At 38.6% G+C, this 18045-nt stretch overlaps 1 protein-coding gene across 1 annotated transcript in view; it reads right to left on the bottom strand.

Annotated features, from left to right (window-relative positions):
- IL13RA1 (interleukin 13 receptor subunit alpha 1) overlaps window positions 1-18045 on the bottom strand; it is a 76082-nt gene that overhangs the window by 2771 nt on the left and 55266 nt on the right. Inside the window, exon 10 of the mRNA XM_080653493.1 lies at window positions 16039-16123. Within this exon, the coding sequence (XP_080509619.1) occupies window positions 16039-16123 (85 nt within the window). The remainder of the gene's footprint in view (window positions 1-16038; window positions 16124-18045) is intronic.

The following is an 18045-nucleotide window of genomic DNA, read 5'->3' as shown; positions in this document are numbered from 1 at the left end:
ACAATCAAGAATTAACCTTAAAGAGAGAAAAAAGCATGGGGTTGTTATGTGATATTGAATGGCCATCTTAAAAGATAAACAAATTTAGACATATCCAAAATTAAAAACAAAGTCTTTTAAAGAAGAATAAAAGGGTGGTATCCTTTTTTACTTCAAGTGTTTTAACCTTTATTTTCTTACCACTCAAATTTGACTATTGCTCCAGAGACATATTAGGTTCAAAAAGTCAACTAGCATTTTAGTAAATGGCAATATTAAATGTCCCAAAAGTTTCAATGCAGTTAAAACTTTTGAAAGACCTTGTATTAACAGTTCCATGTAACACCATCTGCTAGAGCAGGGGATTATGCATAAATTAAGCAAATCTTGAACTCAATTTAAGTGTGTCTCCTATGGTGAGAACCAATACCCTGGTCCTTTCCATCTTTACATATAAATCAAGGAAAAGGGTAAAACCTAAGCTCAGTCCCTTCATCTGTAAAAGAAAGTTGTTAGACTAAACCAAGGCTCAGAAAACTATGGTCTAAGAGCCAAAGCCAGTAGGCCACCTGTTTTATTAAATTTTATTGGAACACAGCCACACCTACTTCTTTCTGTATTGTCTGTCTGCTTTCATGCTACAACAGCAGAGTTGAGTTGTTGTGACAGAGACAAAATGGCTTGCTAAGCCCAAAATATTTTTACTCAACCCTCTTTATCCACAGGTTTCACATCCACAGATTTAACCAATCCAGGATCAAAAACAGTATTTTCAACCCAAGGTTGATAATCCATGCATGTAGAGGGCCAATGCAATGTTCTACGCTATCTTATATAAGGGACTTGTGCATCCCAGATTTTGGTATCTGTGGGGGGCCCTGGAACCAATCCTCCATGGACAACTGTACTATCTGGTCCTTGAAAGAAATAGTTTGCCAACACTTACCCTATATTATTTCTAGGCTCCTTTTCTGATTTTATGTTTTATGGTTCTACAACCCTCGGAAAGGAAATGGAAAGAAGAAAAACAGAAACAAGAGTAACAATGGCCATTTAGCTACCTCAGGTTGAGCAACTGGGGATGGACTGAGCAAGTAAAAACCATCCAGTCATAGAAAGCCTATGGGGGGATAAGTTGGGAAACAGTGCTTAAAAGATCCAAGTTAGTCTAAACAAATTATTTAACCCCGATACTCCTAATAGAATGGCTGAAATAAGAAATACTGACAATTCCAAGTACTGACAAGGATCCAGGATAACTGAACCTTTTATACATTGTTGGTGGAAACGTAAAATAGCACAGCCACTATGAAAAACAGTCTGAATGTTTCTTATAAAGCAAAACATATGCTTACTGCGTGACTCAGAAATCCCAACCCCTAGTGTCTAACCAAGAGAAATATGTCCACACAAAGACCTCTACAAAAATGTTTATAGCAGCTTTATTAATAAAAGCTAAAAACTGAAGACAACCCCAAATGTCCTTGAATAAGAGAATGGTTAAATAAATTGTGGTACAGCCATATCATGGAATACTGTTCAGTAATAAAAAGAAATAAACTATGAACATAGGGGTGCATATATCCTTTCTGAGTACTACAATTTGTAATACTTTAAACAATAAAATAAAATTTAAAAGAAGAAATAAACTATTGCTACACATAACAATGTGGATGTCTCTTAAATGCATTACGCTCATTAAAAAGGCAGACTTGAAAACTATGTACTGCATGATTCCATTTATATCACATTCTGAAAAAGGTAAAACTTTTGGGCAGAAAACAGATTAGTGATTGCAAGAGCACAGGGTCAGGGACTGAGGATTGACTGCAAAGGGGCAAAAGGGAGCTTCTGGGGGGATGATGGAAATGTCCTATATCTTGATTAGAGTAGTGGTTATAAAACTGTATATATTTCCTAAAACTCTTCCAAGTATAAACTTCAAAAAAGTAAGTTTTATTGTATGCAAATCACATCAACAAACCTGATTTTTTAAAATGAGAAATACACAGATTTCTAATAAAAATTTTAAAAAATTATATAACTTTGAAATAATGGCTTATTTAATAAATGGCACTAAGACAACTGGCTAAGCATTTGAAAAATAAAGCTAAATCCTACCTCACAGCCTACATGGATAAATTCCCTATGGATTCAAGACTAAAATATAAAAAAACAAAATCAAATAAGTAATAGAAAAATATATTGGAAAACAATTATATAAATCTGAGGTAGGAAAGGGATTTCTACACATAAAAAATAAAGGAAGATTTGACTGCATAAAAAAGAAAGAAATTTGTAAATCATTAATGACAAAAGCAGACACAGATGACAGGCCAAAGGATTAATATCTGATATATAAAAAAGCTTTACAAATCACCAAAGAAAAGATGAATATTTCAGGGAAAATGGACAATGAACAAGAATTGTACAAAGGAATCAATTCAAGCTAAAGAACATGAAAAAATATAAAAATTTTTATATGTAAAATTAAAACAAGATGCCTTTTCCTCAGCTATCAAATTGGCAAGACCTTTAAAAAATTATATTTAGGCAAAAGCATGGCAAAACAACCATTCAGACATACTACTGGTAGGTCTATAAACTGGTACAACCTAGTTGTAACCTATACTTCTTGTGAAAAGTTTAAATGTGTCTATTCTAGTTCCCTCATTTCTTTACTATGAAGGAATCACTCCCTACATATGTAACCAGAGTGTCTAATAGCATATATTCTATATTTTTATACATCAGTAAAATAGATCCACCTCATCTTCTTTAATCTCTGCATAATATTTCATTACATGAATGCACCATAATGCATCTAAACAGTATTCTTAAAAGATAATTAACCTGTATATCCTCTCTGGATGACAATTTGTCAATATCAATCAAAGGGTTTGAAGGCATATAATCTTCCTTGATCCAGCAATCTTACTTGTAACAATATATTTCAAGAACGTAATAAAATATATATGTTAATATTAGCTGTGAAATGATGCCTATAATAATGAAATTTAGAATTTATCTTAATGCCCAATAATGGAGACTTGGTTAAGTACATTATAATATATTTATACAATGGAATGCTATTTAGCCATTAAAGAGTATAATATAGAACCAGGGTTGGCAAAATTTTTCTGTAAATGACCAGATAATAAATATTTTCAGATTTGAAGGCCATATAGTCTCTCTCCCAGTAACTCAACTCTGCTGTCATAGCATGAATGCAGTCATAGATAACACATAAATGAATAGGCGTGACTGCGTTCCAACAAAACTTTATTTATACACTGAAATTTTCAATTTCATATCATTTTCAAGTGTCATGATAGGATTCTTCTTTAGATTTTTTTCTCAAATGTTTAAAAGTATAACTAGCATTCTTAGTTCACAGACTGTACACAAATAAGTGGCAGGCAGCATTTGGCCTGTGGTGTATCATTTAGAGAGAAATCCTTGAATAAAAGTGGTAGTTGGCAGCAGGGTGTGTGTGTGTGTGGTTTTTTTTTTTAATGTTTTCATTGATTTCAGATACAGGAAGGGAGAAGGAGAGAGAAAGATAGAAACATCAATGATGAGAGAGGATCATTGAACGGCTGCCTTCTGCACGTCCCACCCTGGGGAATGTGCCCCGACGGGGAATTGAACCATGACCTCCTGGCTCATGATTCATTGCTCAACTGCTGAGTCACTCCAGCCAGGCAGCAGGGTTTTTTAATCTCTCTAAATGCCACCATAAAAACCACAAGTTAAAAAGTTAAGTAGGAAAGCAAAACCAAAATCCATGGACATAATCTACAACAAAATGAGATGAAAATTATTCCCCCGTGAACCCTGAAATATGAGTAGATGGGGACAAATTAGAGATAGCTACAAGAGCGAAATGGTATCAGTTATGGAAGAGTCTGTAGCAAGAATCAGCAGGGCATCTGATAGATGTGAAAACTGTGAAATAACTCACTCAAACCTCAGCAAGCTAATTTATGAACAACTAAGACTGACAGGGATCTGCATCTTTAAAGAATGACTGAGTGCAAGGAGTCCATGGTATAGCCAGGAGCTGCCTGGGCCCCATGAACTTTCAAAGCCATCTAAAACCCCCTTTAAGGGCAAAGTCCCATTCTGAGAAGAAACTGGTGGGAATAGACTCCACATTGGCCAGGAAAGGGACAAGAGAAACAAAATAGAAAATTTAGACAAAAGTAGTAGAGGCAGAAAGGAATTAGCTATAATTTTGGACAATTCTTAAAAATAATAGAAGACTGCCCGGACAGCATGGCTCAGTGGTTGAGCATCAACCTATGAACCAGGAGGTCATAATTCGATTCCTGGTCAGGGCATATGCCCAGGTTGAAGGCTCGATCCCCAGTGTGGGGCATGCAGGAGGCAGCCTATCAATAATTCTCATCGCTGATGTTTCTATCTCTCTCTCCCTCTCCCTTCCTCTCTGAAATCACTAAAAATATATTTTAAAAAAACAATACAATGTGGAAATCTATAGCCATACAATTAGAAAACAAAACAAAACAAAAAAACACTGTCCTAAATCAAGCCTCCTAAAACTTCAGGGAAATTAATTTCATGTAAAAATAAGCAAAAGAATAATATCCTTACAAAATTAAAACGTGTCAGAAAGATATATCCACCAAAAATAATGAAAATCTAATGTTTCAAAACTACCTAAAACATAACAAGAAAAAGTTATATGATATGAAAACATGTATATAATATGGAAGAATATAAAAATTCAGAGTAAGAACTCAGGCATGACATGATAAAATGCAGGAAAGAACAGTAAAATAATATCATTTCAGAAATGAAGACTACGGTAGAAGGAACACAGGAGCAAATAAACACAACGGATAATATCTTAAAATAAACAGAAGATAAAAAGGAGGATTAAAAAAAAAAAAAAGGAAATGAAGGTGCCCTGGCCAGGATGGCTCAGATGGTTGGAGCATTATCCCACACACCAGAAGGTTGCAGGTTTGATTCCTGGTCAGGGCACATGCTTAGGTTGTGGGTTCGGTCCCCGGTTGGGGCACCTAGGAGAACCTGGTCAGGGCGCATATGAGAGGCAACTTATTAATGTTTTTCTCTCTCTCTAAAATAAAATAAAATATATCCTCAGGTGAGGATTTAAAAAAAAGAAAGGAAGGTGATAAAAATTATTCAAAAGGATGTGGCAAATATCCAAGATGGGCAAAGAAAACAAGGGAACAGAATAACTAAAGTCTATAAGTGAAGAAATTTTTACTGAAATTTAAAAAATCTGAAACTACATACTGAAAGGGCACACCATATACCTTGAAAAATTAACCCAAAATGACCAACAACATCGAGTCATATTCTGGTAAAATTATTGGACTTTGAAGAAAAAATCTTTTGACAACTAGGCAAAAAACACCAAGTGTTTTAATACAGAAAGAAAATTATACTGTCAGCAGACTTTGGCAACATTTTATGCCAGAAGAAAATGTAAGACACATTTAAGATACCCAAGGCAAGAATGTATGAGCAATAGATTTTATATCTAGCTAAAATGATTTTCAATTATTAATGCAGCCAACTCCATGAATGTGTAAATATTTTAGGGAATTTTGGTCCCACAAATCCTTCCTGACAAAACTTTTAGAGCTTTAAACAAGCAAAATGAGTGGAGAGACATAAAGACTGGCAGTGAGCATCAAATACATACCCACACAGATGAGGGTTATAAGAGACACAATCCTATATAATAAAATACTAATATGCAAATTGACTGAACAGCGGAATGACCAGTCACTATGACGCGCACTGACCACCAGGGAGCAGACACTCAAAGCAGGAGCTGCCCCCCTGGTGGTCAGTGAGCTCCCACAGGGGGAGTGCTGCTCAGCCAGAAGCCTGGCTCACGACTGGTGAGCACAGCAGCGGTGGTGGGAGCCTCTCAAGCCTCCGCGGCAATGCTAAGGACCCCTTGGGGGATGTCCACCTGCCAGCTAAAGCCAGTTTCCTGGGGACATCCCCCAAGGGGTCCCGGACTGCGAGAGGGTGCAGGCCAGGCTGAGGGACCACCCCTCCCAGTGCACAAATGTCATGCACCAGGCCTCTAGCATAGTATATAACGGCCTTACACATTGTCAATGTAGATACTGGACAACTTTGAAAATGGGGAGAGAATGGGGAGAACATGGAAAAATTGCTCTTTTCAATAATCATTAAAAATTATTACTTGTCAAAAGTTCAGAAATTCCTTTAGGTTCACCTATTTCTTTCCCATCTGCAAATTCAAATAAAATGAAATATGAGCACTTTATTAAAACATATTATATGATTAGTTAAAAGTGTAGAGTGGAGTATCAAAATGCCTGGGTTCAGATCCCAGCTCTAATACTCCTTGGTTAAATTTGTATCCTATCTCTAGCAGTATAACCTTGAGCAAGTTACACATAATACCCCTGGTGCCTCATTTCCGTCACCTGTATAATGGAGATAATAGGTATTGTAGATGGGGATAAATTAATGAGTGAAGTACCTCAAAAAGTGTCTCATACACAGTAAAAGTTCAATAAGTATGAACTATTACTATTGTTGGTATTGCCATTATTCCATTTACTAATAAAAGTATTTCCATTTCTCTATGTTGTTCATATAACATTAAATACAGTTATGTATGGGTGGTAGAATTGAGTGATTTTATTTTTCTCTTTTGATAATCTATATTTCTAATTTCTCTATAATACATATATATTGTTTTAAAAGAAATCATTTTAATTTTTTAAAATGTACCCTGAACATTATACTTTCATTGGTTTTTGGTCACGAGACCCAATGCTTAGCTGTATTGGACAGGAATAAAACAATCTGTTCCAGTGAGGTGAACAACGCAGCAGAAAAGGCTTCTAAGGATCCACTCATTTTTTCAATTGCCTGTTCTCATTTCTGAAACTTTGGTACTCTCATAATACTTTCACCCACCATTAGCATCATGGCCTTTTCCTGAGCAGCGTTTCTATGACTATGGCCATGTACAGTAAAAGGACCAAATGGAAAGGCTCTGACCTATTCTTCAATTCTGTAAATTATGTCAGTCTAATTTTGAAATTAACCAGGGAACTTACATGCTTATATGCATGGCCATGGACGCAGACAGTGCTATGGTAAAGGCCTGGGAGGGATGGGTGCAGGGTGTAGGGGGGTCAATGGGGCAAAAAACAAAGGGGATATCTGTAACACTTTCAACAATAAAGATAAATGTTAAAAATTACTTGTAGAAAAAATAAAGTCCACAAAATTACCAGTTCATAATTCAATTCTCACACTGCCGATTTTTTTAAACAAGGTAATCAACAATGGCCAAAGATGAAAAACAGCAGACATGAAAAAAAATCAGTATTTAGGAGGCTAACACAACTGACTTTTAGTTGTAAGTCATCTAATCCCAGAAAAATAGTGCTATACAGGCTTTTATATTTTAAAGTAATAAATACGAAATTGGACCAAGATGGCGGCATAGGTAAGCACCTAAACTGCTGCCTCGCACAACAATTTCAAAACTACAACTAAAAGACAGAACGGACACCATCCAGAACCACAGGAAAGCTGGCTGAGTGAAAATTCTACAACTAGAAGGAAAGAGAAAAGCTCACAGAGAATTGGAGGTACGGCAAAGGGTCTTTGTGCACGCAGAGAGGAAGGGTGGCTGACAGCCTGGCTGACTTTCTCTGGCAGAAGGGGGAAGGAAGCCCCCGACCGCACTGAACCCCAGTTCTGACTGCACTGAACCCGAGTCCCGGGTGAAACCCCGTGGACCCAGGCTCATACAGGGGGCGTCTGGACTGTCAGGTAGAGAGAAAGGTACCCGGAGACTCGGAGACCCGGGGGAGACCCGGGGGAGCCCCGGTGGGCAGGGGTCTGGAGACGCGCGCCAGTGCGCACAAAGGCTGCGGAGGTTGCCACAGGCTTTCCCTAGCAGAAGGGAGTCGGAAGCACCTGACTGCACTGAACCCCAGTTCTGACTGCACTGAACCCCAGTTCCAGGCGAGCCCCTGGGGTCCCACGCTCTTGTGGGAAGAATCTGGACTCTCGGGCAGAGACTCGGGAGCCGGGGAAGTCAGAGGTATGAAGGCGCGCGCGTGCCAGTGCGCACAAAGGCTGCGGAGGTTGCCACAGGCTTTCACTAGCAGAAGGGAGTCGGAAGCACCTGACTGCACTGAACCCCAGTTCCAGGCGAGCCCCTGGGGTCCCACGCTCTTGTGGGGGGAATCTGGACTCTCGGGCAGAGACTCGGGAGCCAGGGAAGTCAGAGGTATGAAGGCGCGCGCGTGCCAGTGCGCACAAAGGCTGCGGAGGTTGCCACAGGCTTTCCCTAGTGGAAGGGAAGTCAGAAGCTCCTGACTGCACTGAGCCCCAGTTCTGACTGCACTGAACCCCAGTTCCAGGTGAGCCCCTGGGGACCCACGCTCTTGTGGGGGAAATCTGGACTGTCGGGCAGAGACTCGGGAGCTGGGGAAGGCAGAAGTCTGAAGGCGCGTGCGTGCGCACACAAGGGCAAGGCTGACTGGAAGCCAAGACTGTCTGCCCTGCCCTGAGAATCCACCCCATCAAAACTGAGCACAGAGGCTATTGCAATTTGGCAAGTCTAATCCTATAAGGCTGTCTCCAGCACCGAACTTCTCCCAGCGTAGACACAGCTGATCCTTACAGCCAACTGGCCTGGAGGTCAATTCCTCCCAGTGATACCAACAACAATCAAGACTTACTACAACAAGGCTGTACACACAGTCCACAAAGGGGTGCACCAAGAGTGTCCACCTCAGGTTAACTGGGAAGGCCGACCCACTGGGCCATATAGGAAACCTAGCACACAAATATACCCTACCAACTCAGGGAAGCAGCGAAAAATGTGGCGTCAAAGAAACAGATCACAAATGAAAGAAATGGAGGAAAACAAACAACTGGATATAGAATTCAAAACCACGGTTATAAGGCTTTTCAAGAATATCCTAGAAAAGGCCGATAAATATAATGAGACCCTTGAAGATATGAAAAAGGACCAACTAGAAATTAAACATACACTGACTGAAATGAAAAATATTATACAGAGACCCAACAACAGACTAGAGGAACACAAGAATCAAGTCAAAGAATTGAAATACAAAGAAGCAAAAAACACTCAACCGAAAAAGCAAAAAGAAAAAAAATCCAAAAAGTTGAAGATAGTGTAAGAAGTCTCTGGGACAACTTCAAGCGTACCAACATCAGAATTATGGGGGTGCCAGAAGAAGAGAGAGAGCAAGATACTGAAAACCTATTTGAAGAAATAATGACCAAAAACTTCCCCCACCTGGTGAAAGAAATAGACTTAAAAGTCCAGGAAGCGCACAGAACCCCAAACAAAAGGAATCCAAAGAGGACCACACCAAGACACATCATAATTAAAATGCCAAGAGCAAAAGACAAAGAGAGAATCTTAAAAGCAGCAAGAGAAAAACAGTTAATTACCTACAAGGGAGCACCCATACGATTGTCAGCTGATTTCTCAACAGAAACCATGCAGGCCAGATGGGAGTGGGAAGAAATTTTCAAAGTGATGAATAGCAAGAACCTACAACCAAGATTACTCTACCCAGCAAAGCTATCATTCAGAATTGAAGGTCAGATAAAGAGCTTCACAGATAAGAAAAAGCTAAAGGAGTTCATCACCACCAAACCAGTATTATATGAAATGCTGAAAGGTATTCTTAAAGAAGAGGAAGAAAAAAGTAAAGATAAAAATTATGAACAACAAATACATATCTGTCAACAAGTGAACCTAAAAATCAAGTGAATTAAATACCTGAGGAACAGAATAATCTGGTGAATATAATAGAATCAGGGGCATAGAAAGGGAGTGGACTGATAATTCTCAGGGGGAAAGGGGTATGGGGGGTTCATGAAGAGACTGGACAAAAATCATACACCTATGGATGAGGACAGTGAGGGGGAGGTAAGGGCAGAAGGTGGGGTGGGAACTGGGTAGAGGGGAGCTATGGGGGGAAAAAGGAGAAACAATTGTAATAATATGAATAAAGATTTATTTAAAAAAATAAAAAATAAAAAATAAAACATCAACTTCAGTGGGGAAAAAAAGTAATAAATACATTTCATAGGATAATGGAACATCAATTCTCAATTTAGTAGTACTTTAAAGATTTGGTTATTTCCCATAGTGAATTTTCCATAGAAGTGAAGTGGGTTTCACACACCTAAGCACCATGCCAAACACGGGCCTTTTGTATATAAGTCAAGCAATTACATGCCCCAGTCTTTTTTGGATCAACATTCACAATAGAAAGTTGTACAGTATGAACTGTAGGTTCCCATGCCTTAAAACCATTGCAGCTTCAGAAAGAACTGTGGGACCATTTGAGGTGGCTAATAATACAATCCCTTACTTTAAAAATTGATAATTAAAAGGAAAGAATTAAACATGTATCCTGCCTTTCAAGCAGCACCTGAATTTCAGAACAACCAAAGAGTCCAGTTGATGACTGAAAGCAGCGCTTTATAGAAATGTGCCATCTTACAAATGTAGATTAAATATCCAATGAGGAAAATCATTATTTCACAACCCTAATGAAATTAGCGATTCAAGCAAGGATAAAAAGCATTAGCTGAAGAGTTGACGGGGTACAAACATACCACCACACAGACTATCTTCAGGTGGCATGGGGGGAGGGGGGGAAGGGATAAGTGTAGATGGCAGGAGGGGACATGTTGTTATCATCTTAAATACAGTGGTCAATCTTAGCCTAACAGTGGGACAACTGGATATTAATCATCTATCTCTTGACAATTGGGACAGTTGGAAAATTTTAAAATATGGACTGAATATTAGATGATATTAAGAAATAAATAATGCTTAGCCCTAGCTGGTTTGACTCAGTGGATAGAGCATTGGTCTGTGGACTGAAGGGTCCCAGGTTCGATTCCGATCAAGGGCACATGCCTAGGTTGTGGGCTTGATCCCCCTTAGGGGGTGGGTAGGAGACAGCTAATCAATGATTTTCTCTCATCATTGGTGTTTCTATCTCTCTCTCCCTCTCCCTTCCTCTCTGAAATCAATAAAAAAATATATATTAAAAAAAGAAAGAATTCTTAAAGTGTGATCATGCTACTTTTACCATCCTATATAATAAAAGGCTAATATGCAAATTGACCGAACAGCGGAACGACCAGTCGCTATGATGCCCCCTGGTGGTCAGTGCACTCCCACAGGGGGAGCACCGCTCAGCCAGAAGCTGGGCTCACAGCTGGCGAGTGCAGCGGCGGCCTCCGCAGCAGTGCTAAGGATGTCCTACTGCCAGCTTAGGCCCACTCCCTGCAGGGACATCCTCTGAGGGCTCCCAGACTGCGAGAGGGTGCAGGCTGGGCTGAGGAGACCCCTCCCCCGAGTGCACGAATTTCGTGCATGGGGCCTCTAGTACAGGATAATATTGTTAGTTTTTAAAGATATATACTGAGTTTTTAAAAAATCAACAATATTTTGAAGTCAACTCCCAAGTTAAAAAGCTGCTTCCCAATTAGGAATGCAAAACTGGCACAATACTGAAAACATCATTGGTTTCCAAGAAGTAGGGGAAGAATAGATAATTTTTTATGGATGAAAAAGATGCAAAGGAGAAGCAATCAATCCCCTGTGTGTATCCCCACAATATGGCCAGCAGCCCAATTAGTCACAGAGAAAAGATAAACAGCAATGAACAGAAAGAAATGCTGTTGGCCAAAATGTTACTACAGTGATGAACAAAACATTATCAAAACACTAGAACCCTTAAGGAAAATGACACAGATTTAATTTATTTGTGGCCACACCTAAATGACTTTAAAAAAAAAAATAAACTAACATCAGCAATGTTAGTTTTTTTTTTAAATATATTTTTATTGATTTCAGAGAGAAAGGGAGAGGGAGAGAGAGATAGAAACATCAATGATGATAGAATCGTTGATTGGCTGCCTCCTGCATGCCCCCTACTGGGGATGGAGCCTGCAACCCAGGCATGTGCCCTTACTGGAATCAAACCCAGGACCCTTTAGTCCACAAGCCGATGCTCTATCCACTGAGCCAAACCAGCAAGGGCCTAAATGACTTTTTTAAAAGAACTATTGATGGTGTAGTATGGAAGAAAAAGATATTTAGAAAGGGCATGGAATATTTCTTTGGATTATGAGTCAGTAATTTAGGTTATAATGGCTTCTCATTCAGGTTCTGCAATTATCTATGTACTAATCCTTGAGAAATTTCTCTGTAGCCTCCAATGTCCCCATCTCTGAAGTGAAGGGGTAGGACTAGAATCTAGAGTTTTAAAATTTTATAATTAAAGAAATATAATTAACCATGTAAACATCTAACTCATTAGGTGAACTCTAGGGCCACATTCATTCTAGAATTCAATGATTCTGGAAATAAAAGATTAGTATTTCTGTTAGATATGCAGTTCACTTTGGGAAGATTCCTGCCATGTAGAGAAAGAAGATTGTTCATTTGGTTAAAAAGGAAACATGAAAATTTGTTCTATTACCCTATCCCCAGCCTGGCATTTTTATTAATTTTTATTAATTTTAAAGACGGATTTTATTTAATGGTCTGCAACCATCACAAACAAAAAAACATCATATGCTTTAAGTGGTCCATCTTGTCAGTGCATCCACTTCACTAAATTATAGCATTATCTGACTCATTGGGACAACATATTATCCTCTAGACAGCAAATTGAAAAAAAACAAACAATTTTCCCATTTCTGAGAAAGATAATTGATCTGATTTTGTTGTCAATGTTATTATCATTCACTCTACCACCCAGGCTTGAGATCTTGAAATTATTTTTTACTCTCTCCCGCCTTTCATCACCTACAGAGTCACCAAGTCTAATGAGTTTCCTTTAATGTCTCTTGCATCAATTTCCTCTGCTAGCACTCTGGTTCAAGTCCCTATTATCTCTCAGACCTGGATGACTACAATACTCTCTGTTGCCTTAATTACTTATACAGGGTTTCTTTTTATCATAAAAACAATACATGTTCATTAGAGGCAATTTGGAAATTTCAGAAACGTAGAGAGAATGATATTATCCACAATAACTTTGCCAGAGTTGATCATTTTGACCCATTTCCAACCACTCATTGTTCTATGTATATATTCATTCATTTTTTTAAAAAAATTAGGATTATAATACACTACACATTTATAGTATGTTTCTTTTATATCATAAATATTTTACTATGACATTAAATGCTTTGAAAGCCTAGTTTCTAAAAACTAATTTCAATTGCTGATGTTTTATTCGTTTCTAATTTTTCATGTTAGAAACAAATGCTGCATTGACACTCCTTGGCCATTGCTAGATTATTTCCTTAAAATAGATTCTTAAAAGTATAATTACAAGATCAAAGATTCTTGTTACAATTTACCAAGTTATTCTCCAGAAGGAATATATACTATTTTACAGGATCCCCAGAAGTGCATTAAAAGTCCAGGACCCCACCCTCTTGTTTAACACTGGCTATTATCACTTTTAAGAAATTTATATCTCATCTATGCTTTGGTTGGCATGACTTGTGTGTATTAGTGAATCCAAACATGTTTTCACAGATATTGGGCATTTGTGTTATGGCACTTTGGTCTTCATTCTGATAACAGGGGTAGCAAACTCAAATGCCTTTTAGGGGTTTGGCATGTTAGGTCATCGTGTGAAACCACAGTGGGAATTAGGAATGGTAGGGCCCAAGATAAATTGGAGAGTGTGTACCCTGCTTAAGATTCCAAATTGAAAAAAATTATATATATCACGCTGGCCAAACAAAACATCTATGGGGCAAATTTAGGACTAGGTTTCCAGTTTGCTAACATGCTAGTACCTCCCTTCTTTAATCCATTCCCTCCTGACTATTGTCAGAATGACATTCCTAATACCTTCCCATATAAGGCCAGCCGTAATGTGACTTCACATCTTTTTCTCAGAACTCCCCTATCACAACCTTCTACTTCTATCATTGAGAACTCTTTGAAGAGGGTGATGTTCTTGAGGACAAGCATTCTATCTTACAAGAGGCAATGCAGCACAGTGGAAAGAGAGAACTCTGGAATGAGATAGTCCTGGGTCAAATCCCACCTAACCTTTACCTACTAGCTGTGTGACCTCAGTAAAGTTACTTAACCTTGCTGAGGCTCCATTTCCTCATCTGTAAAATGGTACTAACAGCACCTACACCACAGGGTGGTTATGAGCATTCAATAATGTAAGCAAAACACGTAGTGCACTACCTGGCACATAATAAATGGTAACAGTGATTTTCAAAGTCTAGTCCCGTGGTCGGCAAACTGCGGCTCGCGAGCCACATGCGGCTCTTTGGCCCCTTGAGTGTGGCTCTTCCACAAAATACCACGGCCTGGGCGAGTCTATTTTGAAGAAGTGTCGTTTAAAAAATTTTAAGTTTAAAAAATTTGGCTCTCCAAAGAAATTTCAATCGTTGTACTGTTGATATTTGGCTCTGTTGACTAATGAGTTTGCTGACCACTGGTCTAGTCCACAGACTATCTTGCCATGATAGGAATCATCTGTGGGCTCCTATCAAATATACAAACTCCTGGGCCCCATCCCAGACCTGCTGAATCAGAATTTATAGAGCTAAGGCACAGCATTCTATGTCGTTACCAGTTCTAGTTGATTGGGACTCGACTAAAGTTGAAGAACCATTGGTTGACATATTCACCTCAATTACAGTGTACAATCTCCTTCTCAGGTAGCTGACTCTGGACCTACCTGCCTAGTGGTGCTCTATCCCCCAGGGTCTGGCAGAGTTACCCACCGTCTATGACCATGACTTGGTGGAAAAGTGATCCAAATGAACTGTCCTTGGCTAGCATGTCAGTCTCCCTGCCCTTCCTTCCCTAGCCACATATCTTAGCTGCCACTGTGAATCACTCATTATTACAAAAATTGTTTGGGGCTAAAGATAAATGCAAAGTATTACCAAAGTATTATGAAAATATTATCACTAATACTTACTAAGCATCTATAATGTGCCAGGCACACTAAGTGGCCTTTATGTATTAAATTAATTTAATCCACATAACAATGCCATGAGGCAGGTGGTATCATTACCTCCTGTTTATAAATGGGAAAACTGAGGCACAGAGAGGTTAATAAAGTTACCTAAGGTCAAGTAGACAGTAAATGCCACTGCAGAGATTTGAATCCAGACAATCTGACTCCAGAGCCTAGCCTATTATCTACTATGCTGAACTGCTTCCCCAAATTAACTGCTTTATCCCTGATATTACTAATTTAAGATACACATGATAATATAATATTGATATTTCTTTCATTTAATGTCTTCATTATTTTATTTGGGTGAATGTATTTATCAGAGGAACTTCAAACCCCTTTGATCCCATTAGGTCTTATGTTTTTTAGCCACAAATGATAACATGAGAGTTTGCAGCAAACTAACTATAACAGTTGGGGTGGTTTGCTTTATTTCCATGCAGAGGCCAGCTTTCCAGACAACAGCATGAGCAAAATCTATTTTAATTGTTTACCCTATTTTTCTATTTCCACAAATTAAGCTGTAAAAATTATCCAGGAGTCAGAGCCTTGCCTATTAGGCTAGTTTCATAACAAAGGCTCTTCCCCCCGCAGGTTTGAATAAAATATGTCCCCTACCCCAGAAAGAGAATGAAGCCAAGTGATATGAGACAGAGTGTTCTGGGGACAAATCCCACAGCTTCCAAAAAAAAAAAACCACAGCCAAAACCGGTTTGGCTCAGTGGAAGAGCGTCAGCCTGCGGACTGAAAGGTCCCAGGTTCGATTCCGGTCAAGGGCATGTAACTTGGTTGCGGGCACATCCCCAGTAGGAGGTGTGCAAGAGGCAGCTGATCGATGTTTCTCTCCTCTCTCATCGATGTTTCTGACTATCTATCACTCTTCCTTCCTCTCTGTAAAAAATCAATAAAGTATATTTTTTTTTAAAAAAAAAAAAACAAAAAAAAACCACAAAACAATTTTGAATCTCATGGAGTCAGAGCTTACCAGGGTGTCATCATTTTGGTCTCCAAACATTTCTTTAAAAATCTTGCCAGGATCAGGAATTGGAGGGAATATAATGATCTTGAGCCTTTAAGAAAAGAGACATTTTTTACCAAATCTCTCACCTCATAGGAACATCATACTTAAATACAGCATATTAAAAGAAGGCTTGGACAGCCTGGCCGGTGTGGCTCAGTGGTTGAGCATCGATCCATGAATCAAGAGGTCATGGTTCGATCCCCATCAGGGTACATGCCCGGGTTGCGCGCTCAGTCCCCAGTAGGGGGCATGCAGGAGGCAGCCGATCCATGATTCTCTCTCATCATTGATGTTTCTATCCCTCTCTCCTTTTCCCTTCCTCTCTCTGAAATCAGTAAAAACATATTTTTTTAAAAAAAGAAAGAAGAAGGCTTGGACTGAAGACATGGTATGCAAATGATCTATAGTGATAGAGCAGTTGTGAAGAAATTTCTAAAACAAGTTGAGAAATCAATGTCCAAATAGGATCGAGTATGGGTGGAGTAAGGGGACTTTCAGAATAGGCAGACTTACTCATACCCTACCACTTAAAAATTTTTACAGCTTTATTGCGATATACTTGACAAATAATTGTATATATTTGAGGTGTATATACAATGCGATGCTTTAATATATGTATACATTGTGAAATGAGCACCACAATCAATCTAATTAACATTCATCACCTCACATGGTTATGATTGTGCGTGTGATACCCTATAATTTAATAATAATAATGCTTTAGTTATCATAGATCAGATGGGAGCTTGCTATTAATAATTTTGGAAAACATAATATCGTATTCCTAAAACAAGGTAAATTACTCTTTTTCTGTCTTTTTCTTACTTCTCTGCTCTATTTTTACATAGAGATGGTGGATTACCTCATCTCTGAGGTCTTACACATTGGTGTGCCCCAGGGTTCAGCCTTTTGTCCTCTTTATCTCCCTCACTTTATGAGCACTTTCTTTACATCTTAGTGCTTTAAATCCATTCATATGCCAAGGACTCCCAAAATTCTATCTCCAGCCCAGACCTCTCTTAAACTCCAGATTCATGTATACAACTACCTATTTAACATCTCTACTTGGATATCTAGTAGGCATCTCAAACTTATGTTCAAAACTGAAGTTCTCACTTTTACATTAAAACCAGCTCTCCTCACAAATTTCTCTATCACGTACAGAGTAAATGGCTCCAGCGTTCACTTAGTTGGCTGAAGCCAAAAATCTTAAGAGTTATGTCTGAATTTTCAATTTCTCCCACATCTCCACAGAGAAGCATCCATCAGCTAGTGCTATCAATTCTATCTTCAAAATATATCTCACATCAGACCAATTCTTACTACTTCCATTGCCAACACCTAGTCTAGGCTACCCTCACCTTTCCCCTCAAACCCTGCAATATCTTCTAATCTGCTGCTTCCATGCTTGCCCATTCTTCACTCAGCAACTACAGTAATCTTTTGTGACAGTAAATCAGATCACATCCCTCCCCTGCTTAAAACTCTCCAATGTTTCCCCCTTATGCTTAAGATAAAATCTAATTTCTTGCCATGGCCTACATGATCTAGCCCTGCTACCTCTCCAGCCTCATCTCCTGTCCCTCTCTCCCTTGCACACTCTACTCCAATAAGGCACACAAAGCTCTTCCCAACCTTGGAGCCTTTGCACTTACTATTCCTTGGCCTGGAATACTCTTTCTCTGAATATCTAGCCTTTTTCCACATCACCCCCATAATTTTACTACTCGCTATGTGAAGTCATAGTATTTATGATTTGTTATCTATCTATCTATCTGTATATCTATCTGTATATCTATATCTATATCCTCTCTCTCTCTCTCTCTCTCTCTCTCTCTCTCTATATATATATATATATATATATATATATATATATATATATGTGTGTGTATATATATATGTATGTGTGTGTGTATGTATGTGTATATATGTATGTATGTATATATAATTTAATTTGTTTTATATATACAG

This window comes from Plecotus auritus (assembly GCF_963455305.1).
Source record: "Plecotus auritus genome assembly, chromosome: X".
Classification (NCBI taxonomy): domain Eukaryota; kingdom Metazoa; phylum Chordata; class Mammalia; order Chiroptera; family Vespertilionidae; genus Plecotus; species Plecotus auritus.
Note: the sequence above shows the minus strand (reverse complement) of the source record. Positions and strands in the feature narration are given on the sequence as shown.